This window comes from Camelina sativa, chromosome 1 (genome assembly GCF_000633955.1).
Source record: "Camelina sativa cultivar DH55 chromosome 1, Cs, whole genome shotgun sequence".
Taxonomy (NCBI): domain Eukaryota; kingdom Viridiplantae; phylum Streptophyta; class Magnoliopsida; order Brassicales; family Brassicaceae; genus Camelina; species Camelina sativa.
This window is the reverse complement of record NC_025685.1, coordinates 18,431,240-18,454,148: the sequence shown is the minus strand read 5'-3', so window position 1 is coordinate 18,454,148 and position 22,909 is coordinate 18,431,240. Positions and strand designations below refer to the sequence as shown.

General features: G+C 33.3%; 3 protein-coding genes across 6 annotated transcripts; 1 reads left to right on the top strand and 2 right to left on the bottom strand.

The window, feature by feature from the left end:
- Nucleotides 11,029-13,231, bottom strand: LOC104793840 (putative F-box/LRR-repeat protein At3g42770). Of its 4 annotated transcripts, XM_010520272.2 has the most exons (5): nucleotides 13,096-13,231; nucleotides 12,851-12,895; nucleotides 11,845-12,760; nucleotides 11,621-11,764; nucleotides 11,029-11,530 (listed from the first exon to the last, which is right to left on the bottom strand). In XM_010520272.2, the coding sequence occupies exons 3-5, from the start codon at nucleotides 12,736-12,738 to the stop codon at nucleotides 11,273-11,275; spliced, it is 1,296 nt and encodes a 431-aa protein (XP_010518574.1). In that variant the 5' UTR covers nucleotides 12,739-12,760; nucleotides 12,851-12,895; nucleotides 13,096-13,231; the 3' UTR covers nucleotides 11,029-11,272. The 4 variants fall into 4 exon arrangements, with proteins under 4 accessions (XP_010518574.1, XP_010518571.1, XP_010518584.1 ...); XM_010520269.2 differs by having other exon boundaries at nucleotides 12,851-13,231; XM_010520282.2 differs by lacking the exon at nucleotides 12,851-12,895 and having other exon boundaries at nucleotides 13,101-13,231.
- LOC104709504 lies at nucleotides 14,932-15,720 on the top strand. Its single transcript, XM_010426106.1, has one exon. The coding sequence runs from the start codon at nucleotides 14,932-14,934 to the stop codon at nucleotides 15,718-15,720; it is 789 nt and encodes a 262-aa protein (XP_010424408.1).
- Nucleotides 17,394-19,218, bottom strand: LOC104793833 (GDSL esterase/lipase At2g04570-like). Its single transcript, XM_010520258.2, has 3 exons — nucleotides 18,795-19,218; nucleotides 17,958-18,447; nucleotides 17,394-17,858 (listed from the first exon to the last, which is right to left on the bottom strand). The coding sequence occupies exons 1-3, from the start codon at nucleotides 19,164-19,166 to the stop codon at nucleotides 17,665-17,667; spliced, it is 1,056 nt and encodes a 351-aa protein (XP_010518560.1). The 5' UTR covers nucleotides 19,167-19,218; the 3' UTR covers nucleotides 17,394-17,664.

Here is a 22,909-nt window from a genome sequence, read left to right as displayed (position 1 = left end):
TTGCAATACTTATCGTCTGATGTAGGTAAGAACACACAAGGAATTGATGTTTTCTCAGTCTGTGATAGTGAAGAGAACACAATGGCTAGTAAAACAGGAGAACTTAAGAGTTTGTGGTGCATAAAGGACGCAAGAGTTTGAAGATTATAGGAGAACAGAAAAGGAATAAGGTTCAGTGTCATGGTTGTCAGGGCTGTGGTCATTTTAAATCAGATTGTCCTTCAGTGAGGAAGAAAGGGTTCAAGAGTCTGCATTCGCCAAAAAGGAATAAAAACACACAAAAGCCTCAAACATACAAGTCAAAGTTTGTTGCACTTTGTTGCTCAACGAAACTTGCTGTTGATAAGTTGGAACTGAAGTCTGATAATGGAACAATTTGTTGTACGGATCAGGACTCTGAGCCAGCAGAAGAAGAACTTAAATTGTTGCTGAATAATCAAATCAACACTCTAAGGAAAGATCTAATACAAAGGGAGAAGGAAAATCAGAGGCTTGTCATAGAGAAGAATAATTTGTTAAGCAAAATTTCAAATCTGGAAGAAGATCTAGCTCTGGAGAAAGTAAAGTCTTATGATTTAGAAAAACTTTTAGAAGATCAGTTAAGAAGCATCAAGATGTTGAGCAGAGGAACAAAGGATCTTGACAAGATTCTGACAACTGGTAGAACATGTAATGTCAGATGGGGTTTGGGTTACCATGGAAGTGATTCTGGTGCAACTACTCAGTTTGTTAAAGGAGAAACCTTGGCTTCAAAAGTTGTAGATTCAAGTATCTGTATATCTCCGTCAAAGGTCCGAAACGTGTCTGTCAGCAAGGAGACCAGTGACAACCGGCTGAAATCTTGGCAGGCGTCTGTGTTACAAGTTCTTGAAGAGGGTAACAAAAGTCATGAGAAAGAAGAAATTTTACAAAGAGGGTCAAATATTCAATCAAGTTTGGATAAAGAAGCATGTTTATATTGTCCTGAAGACTACACAAAGCATGCATCAAGGGACATACGTTTGTATTCTGACAGTGGCTACTCAAGGAATCAAAGAGGTGTTCAAAGCAAGAGACGACATCTAAGACATGTGCATGAGAAACTCCAAGATTCAGGCCAATGGAGAAAACGTTGGAGACCGAGATGTTGAGCCAAAGGATGTCGTCTCACAGACCAGATAATAAGAAGAAAGACAATTGTCTTTATGACGACTGATCAAAGTCTTGTGCTGATGGTTGATATTTCAGGATGCTTTGTCAAGGTAAACTTGAGCTCTTAATGTTTTTTTAATGAGTTTTACCACTCAAGCAGGGGGAGATGGTGTAAGAAGAATATGATTCTTGTTTATGGGGGAGTTTTCAAGATGCTGTTTGATTATGGGGGAGTCTTCAAGAGGTTGTGTTATGGATTTCCAAGAATCATGAAGTGTTGTGCTTGAGTTATAAAACTCATTAAAAAAGGGGGAGAATGTAAGTGTATGTAGGCAAGCTCAAGTTGAAGATGAAGTTCAAGAAGCTATACAAAATATGTCTGCACAAGCTTCTGTCTCGGCACAGGCGTCTGATGTATGCACAAGCGTCTGTCTGATAAAAGAGCATCAGAGGCCTGTTGATTTTGTTTGTATGTCTTGGTTTTGAAGATTTATGAAGATATACTTAAGGCACGTTTTGGGATATTACTTGGAGGTAAAGCATGACGAAAAAAGAAGCTTGAAGATATTTAGAAGATTTAATGGAAAAAGAAAATATTCATTTACCAAAGGATAAAGTTAAATGGAATATTTCCTCTTGATTTTAGGAAAGCTGTTAGCTTTGGGAGAGGCACGAAATCCCTTAAATATAGAGGGTCTAGGACTTAGAAACTTATCTCTTTAGAACGTGAAAAAGAGAGGAAAAACCTTGTAAGCCTTTTGGCATCTTTGGGGGAAAAGAGTGAGGGTTTTTGTTTCTAAGTAAGAGTCATCGGTGTAGATCAGTGTTGTTGATCTTAGAAATCTCTTGGTGGGTTGGGAATAGATTGGGAACAAGCTAAGAAAAAATCTTAGGTTTGTGTAAGTCCAATATTAAACACTAACTGTAATTATAGTCAAGAAGTATTACCAACAAAGTTTGAAGATGTAAGCATTTACTGAACCTCGTTAAAAGTTGTGTGTTTCTTGTCTCTTTTACACTAACAGGGGTTTGCAAATTTTGAATAGTTGTTTGTTATTATTTATCCCAATTGTATTCTAAAATAAAATTGTTTTCCTGCCTCTAGTTATATAATTTGGTCGTGAGCGTACATAGTCAATACACCTATAAATGAATCACGTAACACGCGTATGCTCTCTTGCCCCGATAGATTTTAATGTCATTTTTAGTAGCACCATTTTATTTACCAAAATTGACACCTAATAATTAAAGAAAAACTGATATTTGCAAGAACGCAAGTTTTGTCTAGAAGTTCACACTGATGCTCGAACACGTAAGTCAAATTTTCTTGTTTTCCGTCAATGTTTCATTAAATAAACATATAAAAACACACACCTAATTGATTAATTTTTTTAGTGAACATGCCCTACGTGTGAGTATTGTATAAAACAAACTCCAAATGGGGGACAAGAGTTTGAGTTTTAAAGTTCATCTCTCTTTCATTTTTCTCTCTCTCTTTCTCTCAAAGAAGACTCAGAAAACAACTCTCAAGAAGATGATGAAGACGAAGAAAAGGCATGAAAGAGCACTTACATGTACGTACACAATCGCATACATATACACACAGAGTCCACCCTGTATATACTCTCTTACTGATAATGAATACGAGGAGATGCATTAGCGGCTACTTCGGTGTTTCGCCGGGAAAATAAAGGTTACCTTGATGAGTCGTCGGCGTACATGGGAAGGCCAGGCATTTTTTATTTATTTATTACTCTCTATATGTATATTTTTTTTTGGTTAAAATAAGAACAATATTTGCGTACATTTTATAATAATTGCATTTTTCATATTAGCCGTTGAAATCTATACTGAATCTATACTAATTTCCCGAAATTAAAAATAAAAAGAAAGAGATGCTTTTAAAGGTCAATACGTAACTTTTTCAGTAGAAAAAGTCATAGTTTGATCGAATTTTAGTAATTGTTGTTTAGATTATATTGTAAAGAAACCCGTAATAAGAAGGATTAAGGAACCATCTTCATTCCCACTTGACAGTGTTTTTTTTGTTTTTATCATCTAAATTATAATCCTAGTTGCTTTTGTTATGTGAATAAAAAGACTATATATAATACTATTACTAAATTTTCTGAAAATAATATATTTATGTTTATTATAAAGTCGTTGTTTCTTATGTGATTGGTTGGTTCAACGTCAAATCAATAGGCAAATTATAACATATGTCATCCTAGTTCATTTAAAACTAGAAAAATTATAGTAGTTTCGTAGCAGTTACGTAGCTTCCCTTGTTTCGAGCATTCACGCTATCTATATCAATAAACAATACATAATAATTGTACGTGTATTTTATTAGAAAAAAACATTATATTGACAAATGTTCAGGTTCTGAAACGTGATATAACAAATATGTAGGTAAAATGGAAAGTATTACTAGAAATGTGTGTTTATATCAAAAACAAAAACTCAATTGTGTCTTAAACTCAAAAAAATCTTTTAATCAACTAACTGTAACTAGGTAAAGGTCTATATCCTGAATTCCAAAAACAAAGCTAAGATACGATTAGTTGATGATGTTATGTCTAATACAAGTAGGATTATAGAGTAGGATTATACAATAGTCTTTGACAAAAAAAACAAAAAATAAAACATACTAAAGAGTAGTTTATCTATTTCTAAATCCACCAATTGCAGGTTTGTAGTTATTTTACAATACCAACGAGAAGAAAAAAATTAACTATATATTTTTAGGCTGATGCTGAATTATTGGGAGGAGAGGAGACAATAAGAGAAGGAATGGTAGAGAGGGAAATTGCCGGCAATTATCAAAACAAGACGGCACGCATTGCGCCCGAGGGGCTCTTCATTGTTGACTTCACTCTAGCTCATTTTGTTTTTTTTTTCTTTTTTTGCACGCAAATACATTATCTTTAGCGATCAAGAGATTTATGTATAAACCGTTTGCCCAAAAAAAAAAAGAGACTTATGTATAGGATGATTACAAAAGATCGGAAACACTGGAAACAAAGCCCACATATTTCAACTAAACTAAGTTGAGAATCTCGAGAGGTATAGCCCGATTAAACGAAGAAAAACATAAATTGTTACGTACAAACAAATACATAAATTGACTAATCGCGGGTTCAACTCTTCTTTTCCTCGCTTGATGATGTAGATAGAATTTAGAAATTTCGAAATTTGTGCTTCCTTAGGATGGCACGACCGATCCTTCAAAATAGAAGCCATGATCGACGAAAATGCTTTGGGGTGGATAGTTCAAGATCCTTCAAAAACATGCCTTAAATTCTTTTTAAAAATTCAAGATTTTGTTATCCTTTTCTAATAATTTACCATAAGTATTTTAAAAAAAGAAAATAAACCTCGAGACACCGACAGTAAGGCTACTTTTGTTTCAAATACCACATTTTTTCCTAAATGCATCACAGATGAGATCATTAGAAATATTTCTGAAAATTTAGGAAACTTGTATGAGTTTTTAAAAATAAATAACGTTTGTTTGGTAAACAGAGTTATTTTTAGTATTTTGCGGTATTTTTCATAAAAATGTGCTTAGCTGGTTGCTCTCAAAAAAAAAAAAGTTAACAATCTATACTACTAGAAAGTTACCCACACAATGCAGGGTTATAAAATCAAATATTTTGTTTTAAAATAAATTTTTCATTAAATTCTCTATGAAATGTACATGATATTATTTATATTTGCCTTGAAAAAAATTTAAATATATACATTTATAAGTTTATAATTATGAAGTGTGTTAAGAGAACGAAAATTTTCATAAATTGCATCAAAAAAAAGTTTTGGTTTTAAATTTAACACATCATTTCTAAAATTCTAAAAATACTAAAATAGCATAATGCTTTTAAGCTTATACTCTACATAATAAATCATATCTCTTCAAAATTATACCCTAAATGTAAAATAGAATTTAAAAAAAAATATAGATAACCATTGGAAATGGTGTAAGCTTTTTATGGCATAATGACGGATGTAATAAGGGTTACAGAAAAATAGACATGAGGTATGATTGGTAACTCAAACAGTACCAATGTGATAGAAAAGTAGTCTTGCATTTGTACAGATTAATCTACTTGTTTATTTATACCACTTTTAACGATTGACATATATCTATGATGAAAGTATTGATGTTACAACATGTATATATATATATATATATATATATTAAATATTTTACAATATGTCTTTGTAATGATTTTTCGTGTAATGCGAAAGGATGTTGTAAAGTTTGGGAAGTGATTCCAAAGAGGCATAAAGAAGTACATGATCTTTTGACCATGTATGTATGGATTACATGGTAAAATTAGGCTCGCTTTTTTTTATCAATATGCAAAGTAAAATATATTTTTTGTAATGGGGATAAAGAACTTTTAAAAACAGAAAACAAAGCAAATTTACAAAACATAAACTTAGAAATATATTGTAGTTGAAGATCAAAAGACTTGAGAGGAAAAATCTAAGGGACTTAAACCTATAATATTATGAGTGAATGTTAGTCAAAGAGATTGTGCTTTAGGCATTAGGCTCATCTTCATCACTAAAGACTTCCAACTATATTTTGAAAGTTAAAAAATCACATTACAAAACAATGCAAAAATGTTAAATTATGACTATCATAAAATATAATCATTTGAAAGAGGCTAATAAATATTGACAACTCTGATACCAAAATAAATAAATACTATGGGAAATGATGGGAAAAGAAAGACATATAGAGCATGATCGTTTTCTTCATTATTAGTCATGTGAGCATTGGATCTTATATAATACACTAAACATTTTATGAAGTTTGTAAGAAATTGCTTTGACACATTATTCTCAGTAGATACATTCATGGCAATAAATACAGTTATAATGCATATTAATTGTAATTAATTCTGTCATATGCATTATTGCAACATGAACAGTTTGAACAAAAGAAAACGTCCACCCATAATGTCTTAAAGGTAATTAATTGAGCGAAGTAAATATAGCCTAAAGAAACTGAACAAATAAAATTTCTCAAATTAAAAAAATGTGTGTAGACAATTTAGTTTTAGATTAGCAATAATGTGTTTCCATTAAAATTGAAAAAACAAAATGACACATGTTAAAAACTAGAGTGGTGCCAAATGACAACTTCTCATAATTGTACTTTATTATAGTTTAATATATAGTAAGTATTGACATGTGACACCGATAAAAATAGTTAAGTAAAGTTATGGTTGTGATAAAAAATTTAGTGAAGAATTTATAAATCGTAAAAACAAGATAGAATAAATATATTCTTAAAATGTAAAATAGATTATTTTTTCTTTAACAAAAGTAAACTATACAGATTTTTGCTATGAAATAATACTAAATAAAAAAACCAAAAATAATTAAAAATTTGTTAGACGAAGAGTAAACAAATTTAAAAGAAAATTAGTGAGGAATTTACAAATTGTATAAATTAAAATAGATATATTCTTGTAAAATGGATTACTTTTTTTTTGCCAAAGTAAACTATATAGATTCTTGCTATGAAATAATACTAAATAATAAAAACTCAAAATAATTAAAGATTTAGTAGAGGAACATAAAAGAAATAAATATTTTTCTAAGTAAATAAATTTAAAGGATTAGACTTCAAATTAATGTAAAGGACACATGTCATAAAAATAGAACGCCAAATGTTGTATCGAAAGGCAAAATTAATAAAAAACCTTGTCTTATTATATAAGATATAAAAGTAAAGTAAAGATTATAGTCATGTTATAACCTTTACTATTACATTCACGAACCAACTTTGTAGTTTTGGGACACCATCAATTTCGGGTTCGGTCAATTTGTTTTGAATTGTCGAATTAGAACGGTTTGGTTTAGAAATCCTAAACCGTGATATTTAAGGGGAAAATCGACTTTCAGGGTTCTGTGGCCGTTTATTTGTCGTTTTAGAGAGAAATAAAAGAGAAAATTTTAGTTCTTGAATGTTTTTGAAAAGTTCTAAGCCGTTTTTGGAGGGATCTGTTTCTGGATTGGAGATCTGAGGCTAAAAATGTGCTGGGAAGTTTGCTATAGTGTTGTTTTTGTTATTGGTTGTCAGAATTCTCTTAAGCCACGATGCCTCTTCTCTCTATTGTGTGTATCTCTTTGTCATTTCTGCTTAGAGAGAAAGAGAGAGATAGAGTGACTTGGTCGTGGGGTGTGAAGAAGAAGAAGAAAGCGTGACTTTGGTGTGTTAGGCAAAGGAGTTAGAATTGTCAGGGTTTGGGAAAAAGAAGTTTCGGTACATCAAATCGTTGCAAAAGGTGATGAAATTTGGTGAAGTTATAGATAATTCTTTTATCAAGATGGTCCTTTTTACGGATTTGCATTTGGATTAATAATCGAGAAGTTATCTGCAGTTTCGTGAGGTGCTTCATCTCAGACGCAAACTGAGACTAGCGGGGATTGTAAGTGTAATATTGGGCTCCTATCTTATCCGATTGGCACGAGTTTTTTTTTGGGAGTTTCGACATATAGGGCTACCTTTCCACCGAAGGGATCCGAAAGTTAACATTTAGTTTTAGTTTTAGGGTTTTATCTTTGAGAATGTTCTTTTCTAATGTTTCTGTCCAGTTTTGTTTAAGGCTTTTTTTTTGCTGTGTGGATTGTGGTAGAGCGTGGTTGGACTCTTGTAAACGCAAGTAGAGTCTCTCCTGGTTGTATATGTTTGAATTACCTCGATAAAGTGAGTGCGTGACCATAATGTCTGAGTGATTTGGTTGAATGACTTGTTTTGTGTGATGATGTGTAGGTGTGGTGAATGTATTATTGGGAGTTATGTTGAATGGCTGGTTTGTTATGTTTTATTTATGGTTGTACTTTTGATTTGCTTGTTTGTATAGCTCGTAGATGGGAGGATCGCCTCGTTTGGTATTTCTGGTAATACTTACGCATCTCATTGTATTCGTGGTATAGGTAATGTGTAGCATAAAATCATGGCGATGAGAAGGAGGATGGAATCATTGTATTTACGACTGACTGACCAGCGGATGCAATAGCGATTAAAATATAATATATATAATATATAATTATATAAATGTGTTAAAACACCAAAACTTTATTAATCTTGATTTATAATCAAAAATCATAAAAAAAGTTCTAAAATAATTATTCAAAAAAAATATTTCATATTGAAATACTTATTGAAATACTTATTACTTTATACATTTGGGTTTTCACCAAAAATTTCATCAAGTAATGTGATAAATGGCAAAACATATGCTTTAGATAGTAGATCTAAGTCTCTAACACACTCAATAAGTTCTTCACATTAAATCTCAAGGCCAAGGTAAATTAGCTATAAAAGACCAATGCTCTTGATGTTTTGAAGAGATATATTTTTAGTTTTCTTTACTCTCACATAACTATTTTTGTTATGCAGTTCTGTGGGGCTGCAGTTGCATAAGTAGGAACTATCAAGCGAGAACTAAGAAGAGTTATTGGTGATTCATTTTAATATTCTTAACAAAACATCTTATTTTCTTAAACTTCTGATGAAATGTTATACTTATTTAGACTTTTTTGAACCTATATGCGATATGCCATTAACTTAACATCAAGTTTTCCGCATTTTTGTATGTAAAGTTGGCCAAGGTTTAGTTGGAATTTTTATCTGGACAATGTTTGTAATTGTCTCGTCTTCTTCTTAAGTATAGATCTTAGTTTTCTTTTTAAAATATAGATCTTGGTTGGAATCTTATTTTCTAATTTTTTCGATCGTATCCATACTTCATTTTCTCACATTCTTAATGTGTATAATGGTTAGGTAGAAAGTACAAGAAAAAAATATTTCAGTATCATTGAATTGTTTTTTGTTTAAAAAAAAATTTCAATCGCAATCGTCTACAACCGCAAACACTTATCATAAGCAGCTTTTGGAATTCAGTGATTTTGAACGGTTAAAACCGATTGGAAACAATTTATGTGATTAGCATCAATCGCTAACAATCGCCACCATCCACAAAGGCAGCGCTTGCAGAAGGTAGCAAGAAGACCAATCAACACCTAATTATTATTATATTTAATTAGTTATTTGGTTTTAAGTTTATTAAATGCTAGATAATTGTGAGAAATACCAATTTGTAAGTTTTTATTAGATTACTTCAACTACCATAAAAAATTAGTGTTAGACTGTCGGCTGTGTACAAGAAAGAAGAAGACAATAATATATTCTCTGCTGCAGTATTCCTTTTTGATCTCATGCAACAAGAATTGGTAAAAATGGAAAACAACCATTTCTTCTAACGTTTAAATTAGGAAAGTTGACAAGTAAAACCTCGGATTTGAATTATATACGAGAAGTATTAATATTTAATAGATTTGAGGCTTGTATAAAAAAAACTAAAAAAAAACTAGTATATGTATAAGACATTACATAATTGGTGGTGCCTAGCATATTAAAGAAGTGTGTACTTGGTTTTCCTTTTATCAAACTAACTAAGAACTGTATCTTTGGATATTTCCTTGTTATGTTAACTTTTCATTTTTGTATTTGATTTCTAGTTTATATTATGTTAACTTTCATTCCCAAGTCGTAGAGATAAGGTATTGAGGACTTATATATATATATATATATATATATACTCCTCTTATGAGTATCGATGTATAAGCTAACTTTTTGTCTAGCAACTTTCTTGAGAAGACACGAAATAAACAAAAGAAGTTTGAAGGAAGGTGAAGAAACAGTATGTTTCATTTGAGTATAGCCGCTATTTTTGTAGGATGGGCTTTTTTTGTAGTCTTTGTAGCTTTAGCTTTTGCATTGACTGATTGTAGTAAGTGTAACCCAACACGTGTTTACATAAATCATTTATCAACTGTGTTTTTTTTCTTTCTTTAATCTTTTAATGAATTATTTTATAATTTACAGTGCAGTATACGGCGATATAGTTAATTATTCGCTATTTAACAAATAAGTTTCTTATTTTTTTTTTGTTTCATGTTATTGTAATTGTATATTATTATATATTTAAATGATATTCCAGTCAATCTCCGACGACGTTTTGTTAGAGGAGATAGAAGAAGAATCTTGAAAATTCAATCCATCATCGGTTAATATAACTGTTTAACCTGCTTATAACTACGAAGATCGAATTCTGGGTAGTACAACTACGTACCAAGTTGTACGTACCTAGTTAAATAAACATGTCAAATAACCTAACCGATACGTAGTCATCAAGTCATGTGTCCATATTGACAGCATCTTTTCTCATTCTTTTCTAATTGCTTTTATTTATTTAATTAGTCTTTCAGTTTAAAATAATAGTACTTTTCTAAATAATTATGAGAAATATCAATTTACTGGTTTTTAGATTAATTCAACTACCGTTGTAGACTTGGGTTTTTGCTCGCTCATGATATTTTTATTTAAAGTGTGCACTGGTTGTACCGCCGACCGAACACAAGTTGGACCCAATTCTAATACGTAATATTACATCATTTATCAACTGTTTTTTTTTCTTCTTATCTTATAATGATATTATTTTCCAATCATTTTGTCAATCTCCGACCTTTTATTACAGTATAATTTTGTTATAAAGTCGCACGCAAAACCAGTTGAGAAGTTAACTAAAGAAACTTAAGATTTTCATAGATTGTTTCCATCTGATGTATTCTAAAGTCTTTGCGACTTTGACGATTCAAAATGAATTGAAATTGTATGAGTCCTTTAAGCTGCATTTGACAAAGAGGATGGGTTTATTCGTTTGGTTGACGCAGGTACGTTTGTTCGTTTGCTTGCCGCAGGTACCTGCGTCAAAACGCTGCAACCTGCGTCTAACATTTTTAAACGTTGTTTCGATTCAGCGGTTAAAAATGTAATCGCAGCTGCCTGCGTCAACCAAACGAACAAGTCCGATATAACATAAAAGCCATTGCCAAAGTTGCTGGAGAATACAAGATTACAAACTTTTAAAGTTACTCATAATAGAAACCACAGTGGTTGAAGAAGCCATATCTTACAAAGCAATATACCTCAGCAACCCCTAAACATGGTAACTAATAAATTGTTTTTTTTTCTTTGTTCTCAATAATAAATCATAAATCACTAAAAACAAAATATTTGATGTTTGAAGAAATAACAATAACTTATGGATGATGATCATCACATGACTTGAACATTGAGACTGGATGAAGTTGTGGTGGGAAGCTTCAACAGATCTTCTGTGAGTTGCTCCTTTTTGGAGTCATCCACCCGAGGTGCAACATGAATTTTCACAGCTTCAAGACACTCCATCCTCGCTAAGAAATGGCTCATGAACTTCAGCTCGCGCGTAGTTCCGCGATAGTTCATGATACGCAGCATCTTTACTTGATTATTCGGAGGAATATGAATCGCCTCTAACCAATTTTGATCCAGACCCTGACGCATTAAGAGGAGAAGGCTACTTTAGTTTCATGCCAAAGTCGTATATATAAAGTAAGATCGATTCGTTCAGGGTTTGTTTCATACCGAGAGAACCAGAGTTTTTAGGTTTGGACAACACTCTAGTAGAAGTGGCAGAAGAAATTTCCACTTTCGTGTTCTACCCGAAAACTCCAACTTAACGAGGTTCTCGAACGTTGGTATTCCACCCTTGCAGCATAGCAAAATCACCTGAAACACACACACACAAAAAAAATGTTTTCCTGTTTCTAACCATAAAGAAGATGAGAGAACCATTTACTGAAACTGACCTCGACAGTAGAAGAAGTCAAGTGAAGGCTCTTGACATTGCATATCCCAGTGAGGAGCTCTGTGACATCCGCAGCATTATCATCTAAGAAATGAATGTCCAGTGTAGCTTTGGCAACTGACTCCAAATGACAATTTGGATAACAATGCCGAACATGGTCAGAGTAGTAAAGGTCGACAACACCGGGTGTGTTAAATAATTCAATGCCATAAGCAACAAATAAAGGACAGTTATAGGTAACTGAGAGTCTTTTAATGCTTTTGCTGGATATGGCGTATGGCATTCCTATTGAACGAGCTTTTTGATAAATGGTGAAGTCCTCAAGTACAGGGCAAGCAGGGATAAGCGCATTACCAAAACGAGTAGAGTCAAACCAACTTGAATCAAGGAAGAGAACCTTTAGTGCTGGGAGTGATATATTCAAAGGAAGGAAAGAGGTGTAACATTGTGCTACCAATGACAGCTTAACCAGTGTGGTGCTGGTGAAGATTTCGGTTGGAAAATAACTCCGCTTCTTAGTACCTATCCGTAGATGGAGCTCAGAGACACCGTGTTTAAGGGCATGAAGTATCCAGCGATTAACATCAGCCACACTGTTTTCATCTCCAAGTGTTTCTTTGAAATTCAGTGAGAAGGACTTCATAGGGTTACCACTTTGTAAAGCCAATGTTTTATCAACGAAATCCCGGAAACTCTCTGCGGTACTGCGCATTTTATGTTTACGCTTTCGGGATTGCAAAAGGATGGTTGAGTTGTTAAAGTCAAGACTAAGATTGTAAGAAAACAGAGTCCTCCACCTCTTGGAGAGAGCAGAGGTTGAAACAGCTTCTTTTGTTGGAAGAGAAGACAAGATTTTGATAAGAACCTCGTCTGGAAGATGATCCATTGAACCCATCACCACCACTAGTGGTGGTCACCTGAAACATGAAAAATGAAAAGAGAAGAGTTCAAGAAACAGTAAACAACCATAAAGGTCAAAGCTTTTAAAGGTTCAATATAATCCCAACCTTAAAGGTTCAAGCTTTCTCTACACGATCATCAATCTCTCTACTCTATAGAATCAAGAACATCATCACTATCATTAAGACTCATCAAATTCGAGAAAGAGAAAAGCTTCAGATTCTTAGTAGATATCGATTGAACTACAAATCCAGATTCGAATTCAACGAAATAAACGGGGAGAAAACGCCTTCACAGAGAAGATGAGAAATCGATGAAGAAACAGTGATGCAAGAATTGATCGAAGCTAAACCTTACAGGCGGCGATTGATGATGATGCCTTTGCTTGTCTCCTCCGTAGGTTTTTTTTTTCTTTTCCATATTAGTTATAAAAAAATAAATCTTCGTTGGCGTCTTCTCGACTTGATTTTACATATTTTCTTTTCCGCAAATGTACCTGTCTCTATAAATTGGTATCTATGTCTCTAAAAATTCATGTTTAGAACCTTTTATATATTTTAAGAAAACAATAATTATTGATTTTAAATATATTTTTTTCTATCATTAAAGCGATAATATTTAATTTTAAACCAATAATAATTCAAAATTTTAAATATTTTCAATAAATACTTCTTAAAGTTTACAAAACATCAATTTTTGTGCAATAAAAAAAATATCCCAAAACATCAATTTTTATAGACAGAGGGAGTAACTTTTTAGGGAGAAATTATAAATAAAGAATATTTTTCTTGAAAAATGTCAAAATATACTTTATTTTTACAAGTTTGACCATATAGGTTTTATAATAATCAAAACCCAGTTTTACCCTCAATTTTACAAAAACTTTAATAACAAAAATATAAATTTCTAATTTATTTACAAAATAAATAAAAGAAACTTCGTAATCCAAAAACGTTAACTGCTTTGTGATCGTCCATCTCTCTGTGACTATTTCTCATATGTGACTCTATCTCTCCACGAGACCTGTGACCCGACTCCAACATTAACTCTATTGTCGTCTTTGTGCTACAATTCTTTGCTCTTTTCTAATTTAATATTACTAAACTAGTAATATTTTGATACTTTTACTTTTATGGTTAGACTTTAAATCTTTTGAATAATTTCTATTTCATTGATATTGGAGCACTGATCATGATCTTTTGTCATGATTTGATTATTTAATATTCGTGCTCTTTAATGGCTGACCCAATCATAGTCTCTTCCTCTCCTACGAAAGAGATTGCGTCATCGCTTCTAAAAATCCTAGGCTTTACTCTAAGTACGGCTTATACGGCCGTATATACGGTCATCAAACGGTATACAATGACCCATTGTACCGCTTTTAGTCTAAGGATTTAATATATACAGTTTGGTTGAATACGGTTACTTATACGGCGTATATACGGACGTATATCCAATTATCGTATATACGGTATGTTTTTGTTTTTTACCTTCATTCAAAGTTCAAACTACAAACCTATAAATTGCTAAAACACTAAGCTTTATTATCGTTTTTTTACTGCCGTGAGTCACGTAGGTTGTTTACTATCGAATTATAGAGTCTTCAGGTTTGATTTATTCTCCTTCTCTTGTTTTGATTTTGATCTTTCGTTTTTGGCTATATCATCTATCATTGTTGTCTTGTTGATTAGAGAACTATCAACACTCTGCTTTATCATCTACCATGTTTGAGTTTGAGTTTTGATATCGCAAGTCGCATAAAGCAATCTGTTTTACTGATTTAATATCAACACTCTGTTTTAATATCAAAACTCTGCTTTGATCTCGTCAAACAGAGTTACAAATCATTTTTGTTGGAATCTTATTGCATAATTGTCTTGTTTTGATTCTCTTGTTTTATTATCTCACTACATAATTGTCTTAGCTTTATTATCGTTTTTTTTACCTTTATTCTCTTGTTTTGATATCGCAAGTCGCAACTCTCTGTTTTAATATTAACACTCTGTTTTGATCTCGTCAAACAGAGTACGAATCGTTTTTTTTGGAATCTCACTGCATTTTTCTTTTGTAATTTTTTTGCAGAAGTTAATCAAGTTCCAATGATTCTGGATTGAATGAGGAACCTAGTGGAGCATCAGATTCAACAGTTTTGAAGAGAAACTCGAAAGATGTTGCTTGAGAATATGGAATGTTGTCTGATTCGAAGAATCTTGACAAAGTTAAATGCAAATTGTGTGGAAAAGAATTTTCAGGAGGTGCTTACAGGATAAAAGAACACATTGCCAAAATTCCTGGAAACGTTTCTGCTTGTCCAAGATCATCAAAGGATGATCAAGAAAAATGCAAGAATGCTATCGAGGAAGCAAAGAAGAAGAAGAAGAAGAAAGTAACTCTAGATGATGAGCTGCGGCAAACAGTTAATGTTCATGGCAGTGGAGATATGGATGATGTGATTGAACTTGAAGAAATGGGTTCAAGAAAGATGCAAAGGACACTTGGTCCAATGGATAAGTTTGCAACAAACATCAATCCAGAATCTAGACCTCTTCCAACTAGGCAACAAAATATCAATGATGCTCTTTGGAAAGAGAAGCTACACAAGGTTCAGCAATATATTGCTAGGTGGGTGTACGCTTCAGGTGTTCCTTTCGATACTATAGCCAACGATGAGTTTAAGCTAATGGCTGAAGCTATAGGACAATTTGGTCCAGGAGTCACACCACCAAGTCAACACCAACTTCGAGAGCCTTTACTTAAGGAAGAGGTTGATAGAGTTCATGGTTTGCTGAAACCACAAGAAGAAGAGTGGAAGAAGAATGGGTGCACGGTGATGACATATGCTTGGTCTGATCGAAAGAGGAGAAGTATCATGAATCTATGTGTTAATTGCAAAGGAGGTACAATGTTTCGCTCATGTAAAGATAGTTCAGATGAGGCTCATACATGTGGATATATTTTTGAGTATGTCAAAGGCTGAATTGAGGAGATTGGTGAAGAGAATGTAGTTCAAGTGGTTACTGATAATGCTGCTAACAATATGGTTGTGGCAAGAATGATGAAAGAGATCAAGCCGAGTATATTTTGGACATCATGTGCGAATCACTCCATCAATTTGATGCTTGAAAGCATATCAAAACTCACAAGGTTCAAAGACACAGTTCAGATGGCGAAAGACTTCACAATCTTCATATGCTCACCATAAGATATTGGCCTTGATGAGAACATTCACAAATAGGACAGACATTGTGAGACCTGGTGTTACTAGATTTGCTTCATCATTTCTTACTTTGCAAAGTCTCTTGGACAAGAGGGATCAACTAGCAGCCATGTATTCTAGCGGTGAGTGGAGAAACTGCAAATGGTCGAAACATTCCAAAGGAATGAAGGCATTTAACACAGTGATGAGTGTTAAATTTTGGAATGGGGTGATAATGTGCTTGAAAGTTTTTGGACCATTGGTCAAACTGCTTCGACTTGTTGATGGAGATAAGAAGCCTACAATGGGATTTCTGCATGGAGAACTGATAGAAGCAAAGAAACAGATCAGTGATGGATTAAAACATGTGGAAAAAAATGTGAAGCCGATATTGAGTATCATTGAAGAAAAGATTAAGGGGAGGTAGCGGGAGAACCACCAATCAACACCTAAGTAAATGTAAGGAGGAGAAAAAAGAGTTTAAGTAAATATGTGCCGTTTTGGTCTAATTAATCCATTGTACCTATGGGTCTAGTTAATCCATTGTACCTATGGGTTGATTAATATATATATAGTAAAACTTCTATAAATTAATAATGTTAGGACTATGACATTTTATTAATTTATATTTTCTAGTGATATTAATTTATCTATAAATTAATAATTTATAATTTATAGATTTATACTTTATGTCTAAATTTTAAAAAGTATGAATTGATACAATTTTAGCAAAATAAGAGTAGACTTTAGGATGTTATCAGTTTAAAACTGAATTTGTAATATTTAGAAAACGTTATTGATAATAAATTACAAATACTCTATAAAACTATAAAAAATGAAATGGTGCATATGTAGAAATTTAAAACTTAAAAAAAATGTAGCTATTTTTATGACATGTTATAGTGTATTCTCTACCATTATAGTTTGTAAATACAACATAACAATTAACTATAGATATGAGTTTTACAAGAAAATTCAAAATTTTAAAGCATACATATATCAACATATACATATATATTTACATGATTATTAATTTACGATATTATTGGGGCAATATTTTACATTGGAATTTCAAAAAAAAATATTATCATATTATTTTATTAAATTTTGATATTTTTTACACTGGTCCGATTTGGGATAAACAAAATTTATTAGTTTATAGTGTTTATAATTTTATAGAGTATTAATTTATAGAGATTTAACTATAGGAGATTTAATAGCAAAACTGAGAGTTGAATCATTTTTCGGGAACATGAAAGCGTGAAGAACTGGTATAATTTTTTGGCACATATATTATTTTTTTTGCACGTAGATAATTTTGTATTGTAAATAGTGCACTAGTATTAGTGTATTATTTTTACTATAGAAAAAAAAACTAGTTTAAAGTTACAAATGTTTGATAATTTTGAAATTTTAACACAGCGCGCCAAAAGTTTCACAATGAAAAACAGATATATTGAGAAATAATAACTACAGATAATAAAAATAAGTTACATAGGCTAGGCACACACACCATGGCATAATCTTGAAAATAAACATAGGTTTCGCTAACTAACACATAAGCAGAAAGTCTACTGAAATATAAATACATACAGACTGCATTGTTTAATTATTGGATCAAAAATATGGGAAGCAATCCCTATATATAATAAACACCCAAATAATGATAGTACTCTCATATATATCTAGTTTCCTTACAAACATTTAAAAAAAAAAAAAAAACATTTAAAGGAAGTGAGCGAATGTGCTGTTCATGAGAGCATTGGCCATGATGTGATTAGTCTTTTGTGTTGGGTGAAATGAATCCCAAAACACATACTTGTCTGGGTTGGTACATGTGAATGGGTTGTTCCTTTGGCAACCATATCCCATCTCAAACATCCCCGTGGCACAGCATGCTGCTCCCACCACCTCGAACCCTTCATTTTTTTTCCACCATTCAAACAATTAATACATATATAGTATAAAACAGAGAAGATAATGAAGTTATTTATGACGGTATTTGTTAGTTCACTTACCAAAAGAGGAAGGGTTCTTGATGATTCGCATAAATGGTTCATAGGGATTTGAGAAAACGACGTTGGAACCAGGAAGCTCTTTGTTCAGCTGCTCAACCAGCTTCTCAAGCTTTCCGTTGAACTGAACCGCTATATCGTTGTAGCGTCCAACGCACTCGCCTCCCGTGCCAAGGTTGGTGGCTCTCTCTAATGGCATGCATCCCATTGGAGGCAATCCACCTAATGAGATCTTCCTAGCACCAAGTTCGTGTAACTTCTTCACAAAGTCTTTGGCTATTCCAGCTAGAAAATCTTGGTAAAGACCAACAGAGTACTGCGAAGAACGGCCAGGAAAAGCGAAGTAATTCTCGAGAAAATCGTTGGTCCCTATGCTTATGAGGTATATGGAGTCGTTTATGGTGTCTGTAGCTTTGTCTTTTCCTTGGTATGCTTTTAGTTTTGTTTGGTATTCTTTGTAGTATTCGAGTTGTTTCCATAGAGGTAGTACTGACTGCAATCGCCATCAACGAAATATGTAACTAACATATGTTGGAAAATATCCCTAAATAACCTTTCTAATCAATATCATCGATATTTTGGTCTAGACATTAGATTTATCCGATAATATGAAATTTAAATGTTGTTTTATACTACAAACATTTTAGTAGTGGAAAAAAAAAATCTGCTAGATTTTATAAGAATAAACAAGTATGAAGGCGTTAAAAAAAAAAAAAACAAGTATGATGGCATGTTTTTGACAACAATCATAAATGTCCATAAAGACGTGTTTATTTATGTAACATACCAAATAGTATATGTAATATAATAAATACAAGGGAAATAAATTAAAGTCCGTACCAGAACATCAGAAGTGGAGTTGTCATAGCCAGTAGCCGCGGAAGCAAAGGTGACACCTGTTGCAAAATCTGAAATGTTGTAAGAAGGATCCAAGTATGCCGGAATTATCGGTTTAAGCCCTAACGCTTCGGACATAAAATCCGTTGCAATCTTTCCGTTACAAAACCGTCCGGTTGGCTTCCCACCAACAAAGTCCCGTCCATATGGCTCAAAGTTGCTTCTTGCAACCGTTGGGATATAGTTGTTGTTCCCAGCATCTACGGTAGAATCGCCAAACACTAGAATCGCCGGTATTTTACCTGCAACCGTTACGGTCAGCGGCGAGAAAGTTATTAAGAAGAGAATTGTGAAGAGACTTTTGAGGTGTTCCATAGTGTTTAATGTGTGGTTTTTAATTGTGATAGTGTGATTCCATGAGCTGTAAATGAATAGCCTCTCTTTATAAGAGAAAATATGAGTGTTTGAAATGTGGTTTCATTAAATAAGGAGAGGTTTGTTGTGTGTGTTTCAATTAATGCTGGAAAATTCTGGTGAGGCATTATTAATTTCAGCACTATTTGTTGTTTGGTCGCTTGCCGCTCAATCAATACTGCTCTCTCTTACCGTTAGATTGACTTTGTGTGTGTACTCTTTAAATTTTTGTAAGTTATATGATTAGGAGGTATGACAAAATTGGAAAATATTGATATTCTAATTCTTGGGTTAGAGGTTTCAGTTTAAAAGGAATCATCTGTCGAGCGTATATTTCTTTTAATCGATAAGGGTCTACATCTCTTACCCCATTAAATTAAGTTGGTTCAATCTTTAAAATTAAATTACTTTCGAAATGATGTTTTGGGATTTAAACGTTATGTTGTCTTTAAAATATATAAAAAATTATGAAACTAGGATTCTTGAATCCGTAAAGGACACTAGATTTGATTTCCATCAAGTGTCTTAATTAAATTGAAACAATAGTTTTGTGAATTAACAAGGGATACATATTTTTTTAGGTAAATGACAGATGCTTGAATTGCATTTAGAAACTAACAAATGTCTGAGGAGATTTATATATTTATTTATCATCCCCACATTATGTATTTGTCATTAGCAATCGCATCACTGTGAATCTCTACACCATTACATATATATTTGCTTCTCCAACCTAGATATAATATAACAAAAAAAAAAGAACCTTAGATAAAATATTCTGGTCCATCTACAAAATTGTCACTAATCAACATGAGGCGTGATAGGGGAAAAACACCATGATCCTACACAAATGGGTATGACTTTAGTTAGATTTTCATTGTTTTCTTAAAAAAGTACTAGGTGTTTTATTTTGGTGTTCTGTTTGAAAATTTAAAAATAATTAATTGTATTTGTTTTGAATTTAAAGAATAATTTTTGACATTTTGACTGGTGAGGAAATAACTTGTAATCAAAAGGGTCAACCATTGAAGTTGGGAGATTTTAATGGATAACAAATTCTTGATGATTCGCTGCCAAATATGGTTATTGGGAGATGCTTTTGGATAGTAAGTTTGACACAAGTGGGAAAACGGTCCGAAATAACTCCAACTATTTCGGAAACATTTTTTTGTACCAAGACTTGAAGGATCTGCATTTACTAACCTGAACTGCAATAATTTTCAAATTTGCAACCTAAACTATATGTGATATTGCTGATTCCAACATGTGATTAAACAACGTTAAGTAGCTGTTTAACGATAATGACTCAGATGACATGTGTGATACTAGGATTTTTGTGTGTCTATCCTTGCAGGTTCAATTAACCTTATGTAGTTGTAATACTTAAGGTGTCAATCCAGTTGGGAAACTTCACTAACAATTAAGATGCAATCAAGATTTCACAAGTCAAACCAATTCAAAGAGAGTGTTTTTGTCTAACAATCCTAGAATGCTCAGAATGCAAAACGAAAATGTGTTCTAGGACTAGAAACGAGAATGTATGACCAGAAGCTAAAATGAATGAAAACAGAAAACGAGTCTAAGCATGAACTAAAAGGCAAAACACGAAACAGTCTCAGGAATGTAATAAAAATCAGGAAGAAAGAGGTCCTAAGGATGGGAGTAATTGATGTCGGTGAAGTCTCCTAGTCTATAAAGTGTTTAACATGCCACAAGCAATCTATCACTAGACAATGAACATCGCAACTTAGCTAATCCAATCTCTTGGTAAAAGCTACTCAGACTCAACCACTTCCATACCCAGCTCTCGCTAGAGAAACATGGTTGAGCAGGCATGACAAACAAGTTCATTCATGTCAACAAACATCATAGACAACTAATCTCTTAGGCTAGGAACGTAAGTCTCTGGCACTAGTTGGTCAGACATTTCATCAAACATCTTTTGGGTGTGGAAATGTCTCAAACCTAGTTCCAATTGATCAGAGAGAAACCAGCATTTCTAACACTAGTCCAAAAGGGAATCATAAAAATCAAATCTTAAACACTCTACATCCTAAGATCCTCCACCTAATCTTTCCCATCCTCAAGAACTACCACACTACTCAGATCCAAAAATCGTCATCAAGGATACAAATCCAGAAAACATTGAACCAAGCATAATAAGATAGATAAAAATGAGAAGAACAACTTTGGAGAAGAAATCAAGTGCAAAAACTGAATAAACTCAAAGGTGTCGGAATACAAAGTCTGAGAACGTTTTTTGGTGGCTAGGGTAAACCTTCAGGAAAAGAACGAGGCAAAAGATGAGATGTCTCAATAAAACTTAACAAAACGTATTTATAGTAAAACATGGAAATCCCTAAAACATAAAACGACAATATAGAACGTCGGTTCGGGAACCCTTCTTGGATGCGTCTTAAGAACAAAACCAAGACGTCGGTTTAAGAGCGTCGACCGAGTTGCATCGTGAGAGTGTCGATCGAGTCGGAGTCCAGGAAGCTTGATCGAATGCTGGCCTGAGATGTGTCGTCGGAGAGCTGCTGATCGAGTCGCGTCTAGAGGGTGCTCAGGAGAGCTTCTGATCGAGTCGCGTCTTGAGGGTGCTCAGGAGACCCCCCCGGGATGTTTTGGTCGAGTCGCTGCTAACATCCGATCGAGTGGGAGCTTGCCTTTGCGTGCAGGTCGAGTCGGAATTCAGATCGTATGTGCGTCCACTAAAACGGCAATAACTCATGAACCACGACTCCGATTGGTTTAAAATAAACGGCATTGGAAAGATGACTCGATTCTATACAAATTTGATGAAGCGTCAAAATCTGAATCCCAAAGTAAAATCTTCACTCGACTCGATCAAAGACGTGGAAGGTTGAGTCGCTAGACTGCTCTCCTGCTCCCTGTTTGCTTTTGATGGTTTGGACATCTCCTAAAACACCTGAAATAACTCCAATATGCAAGATGCATGCAAAACCAATGCAAAGACTACCTAAATATGCATATTATGCAAAAGAGACTGAAAACAATGCAAAACAATGAGTTAAGAAGACATAATGAATGAGAAATGCATGATGAAAGACTGTAAAATATACACATATCAACTCCCCCAAACTTATTCTTTGCTTGCCCTCAAGCAAACGATCAAGAACAAAGTATGGAAGAGAGGTTGGAAGATGGGGTCTCAGAACCTAAAGCATGCTGAATAGAGTAGTTAGAATCAAGGTCTTTGTTTCTAGTTCTATGATGCATGGTAAAGGAACTCTATTTTAAAAACTTTAGACAAGCTCATCACAACCTGAAACGATTCCGAGCCTTAATCTACACATGCTATCATTTCTATCATTCCCTTTAACATTCATTAACAAAGAACCATGAATCAAACTATGCAATGTCATCAAACTCATTTGGCTGCAGTGAAAGGGCAGAGACAAAAAATGGTCTCCTTTGCAAGTGGTTTTAACAATGTAGAACATGTTTCTCTCGCGAAAATGAGTTGAGCTTAAGAGAAGGCTAAAGGTTGAAACCAACTGATACATACAAGAGCAGTGTCTCGTCTACCCAAAGGTCCCAAAGAAACTTAGCTCTAACTTCCTAACCCAGAAGTTGGTTCTATCTCTCTTTTTATTCTCTCATTCTTTTTACTTAGCCTTAGGAGGAGGTTACTTCATATCAATCTAGCGGATGGGAAACCTTTTTTATCATTATATTCT

What these genes read in the sequence shown, in the direction of transcription:
- LOC104793840 (XM_010520269.2), bottom strand. Translation starts at nt 12,738, where the DNA reads ATGGGTTCAATGGATCATCTTCCAGACGAGGTTCTTATCAAAATCTTG. An exon ending in TGACTTCTTCTACTGTCGAG is followed by an intron (nt 11,765 to 11,844) that starts GTCAGTTTCAGT and finishes TGTGTGTTTCAG; the next exon opens with GTGATTTTGCTATGCTGCAA. An exon ending in TAAAAACTCTGGTTCTCTCG is followed by an intron (nt 11,531 to 11,620) that starts GTATGAAACAAA and finishes TTAATGCGTCAG; the next exon opens with GGTCTGGATCAAAATTGGTT.
- LOC104793833 (XM_010520258.2), bottom strand. Translation starts at nt 19,166, where the DNA reads ATGGAACACCTCAAAAGTCTCTTCACAATTCTCTTCTTAATAACTTTC. An exon ending in ACTCCACTTCTGATGTTCTG is followed by an intron (nt 18,448 to 18,794) that starts GTACGGACTTTA and finishes TGGCGATTGCAG; the next exon opens with TCAGTACTACCTCTATGGAA. An exon ending in CAAGAACCCTTCCTCTTTTG is followed by an intron (nt 17,859 to 17,957) that starts GTAAGTGAACTA and finishes AAAAAAATGAAG; the next exon opens with GGTTCGAGGTGGTGGGAGCA.
- LOC104709504 (XM_010426106.1), top strand. Translation starts at nt 14,932, where the DNA reads ATGTTGTCTGATTCGAAGAATCTTGACAAAGTTAAATGCAAATTGTGT.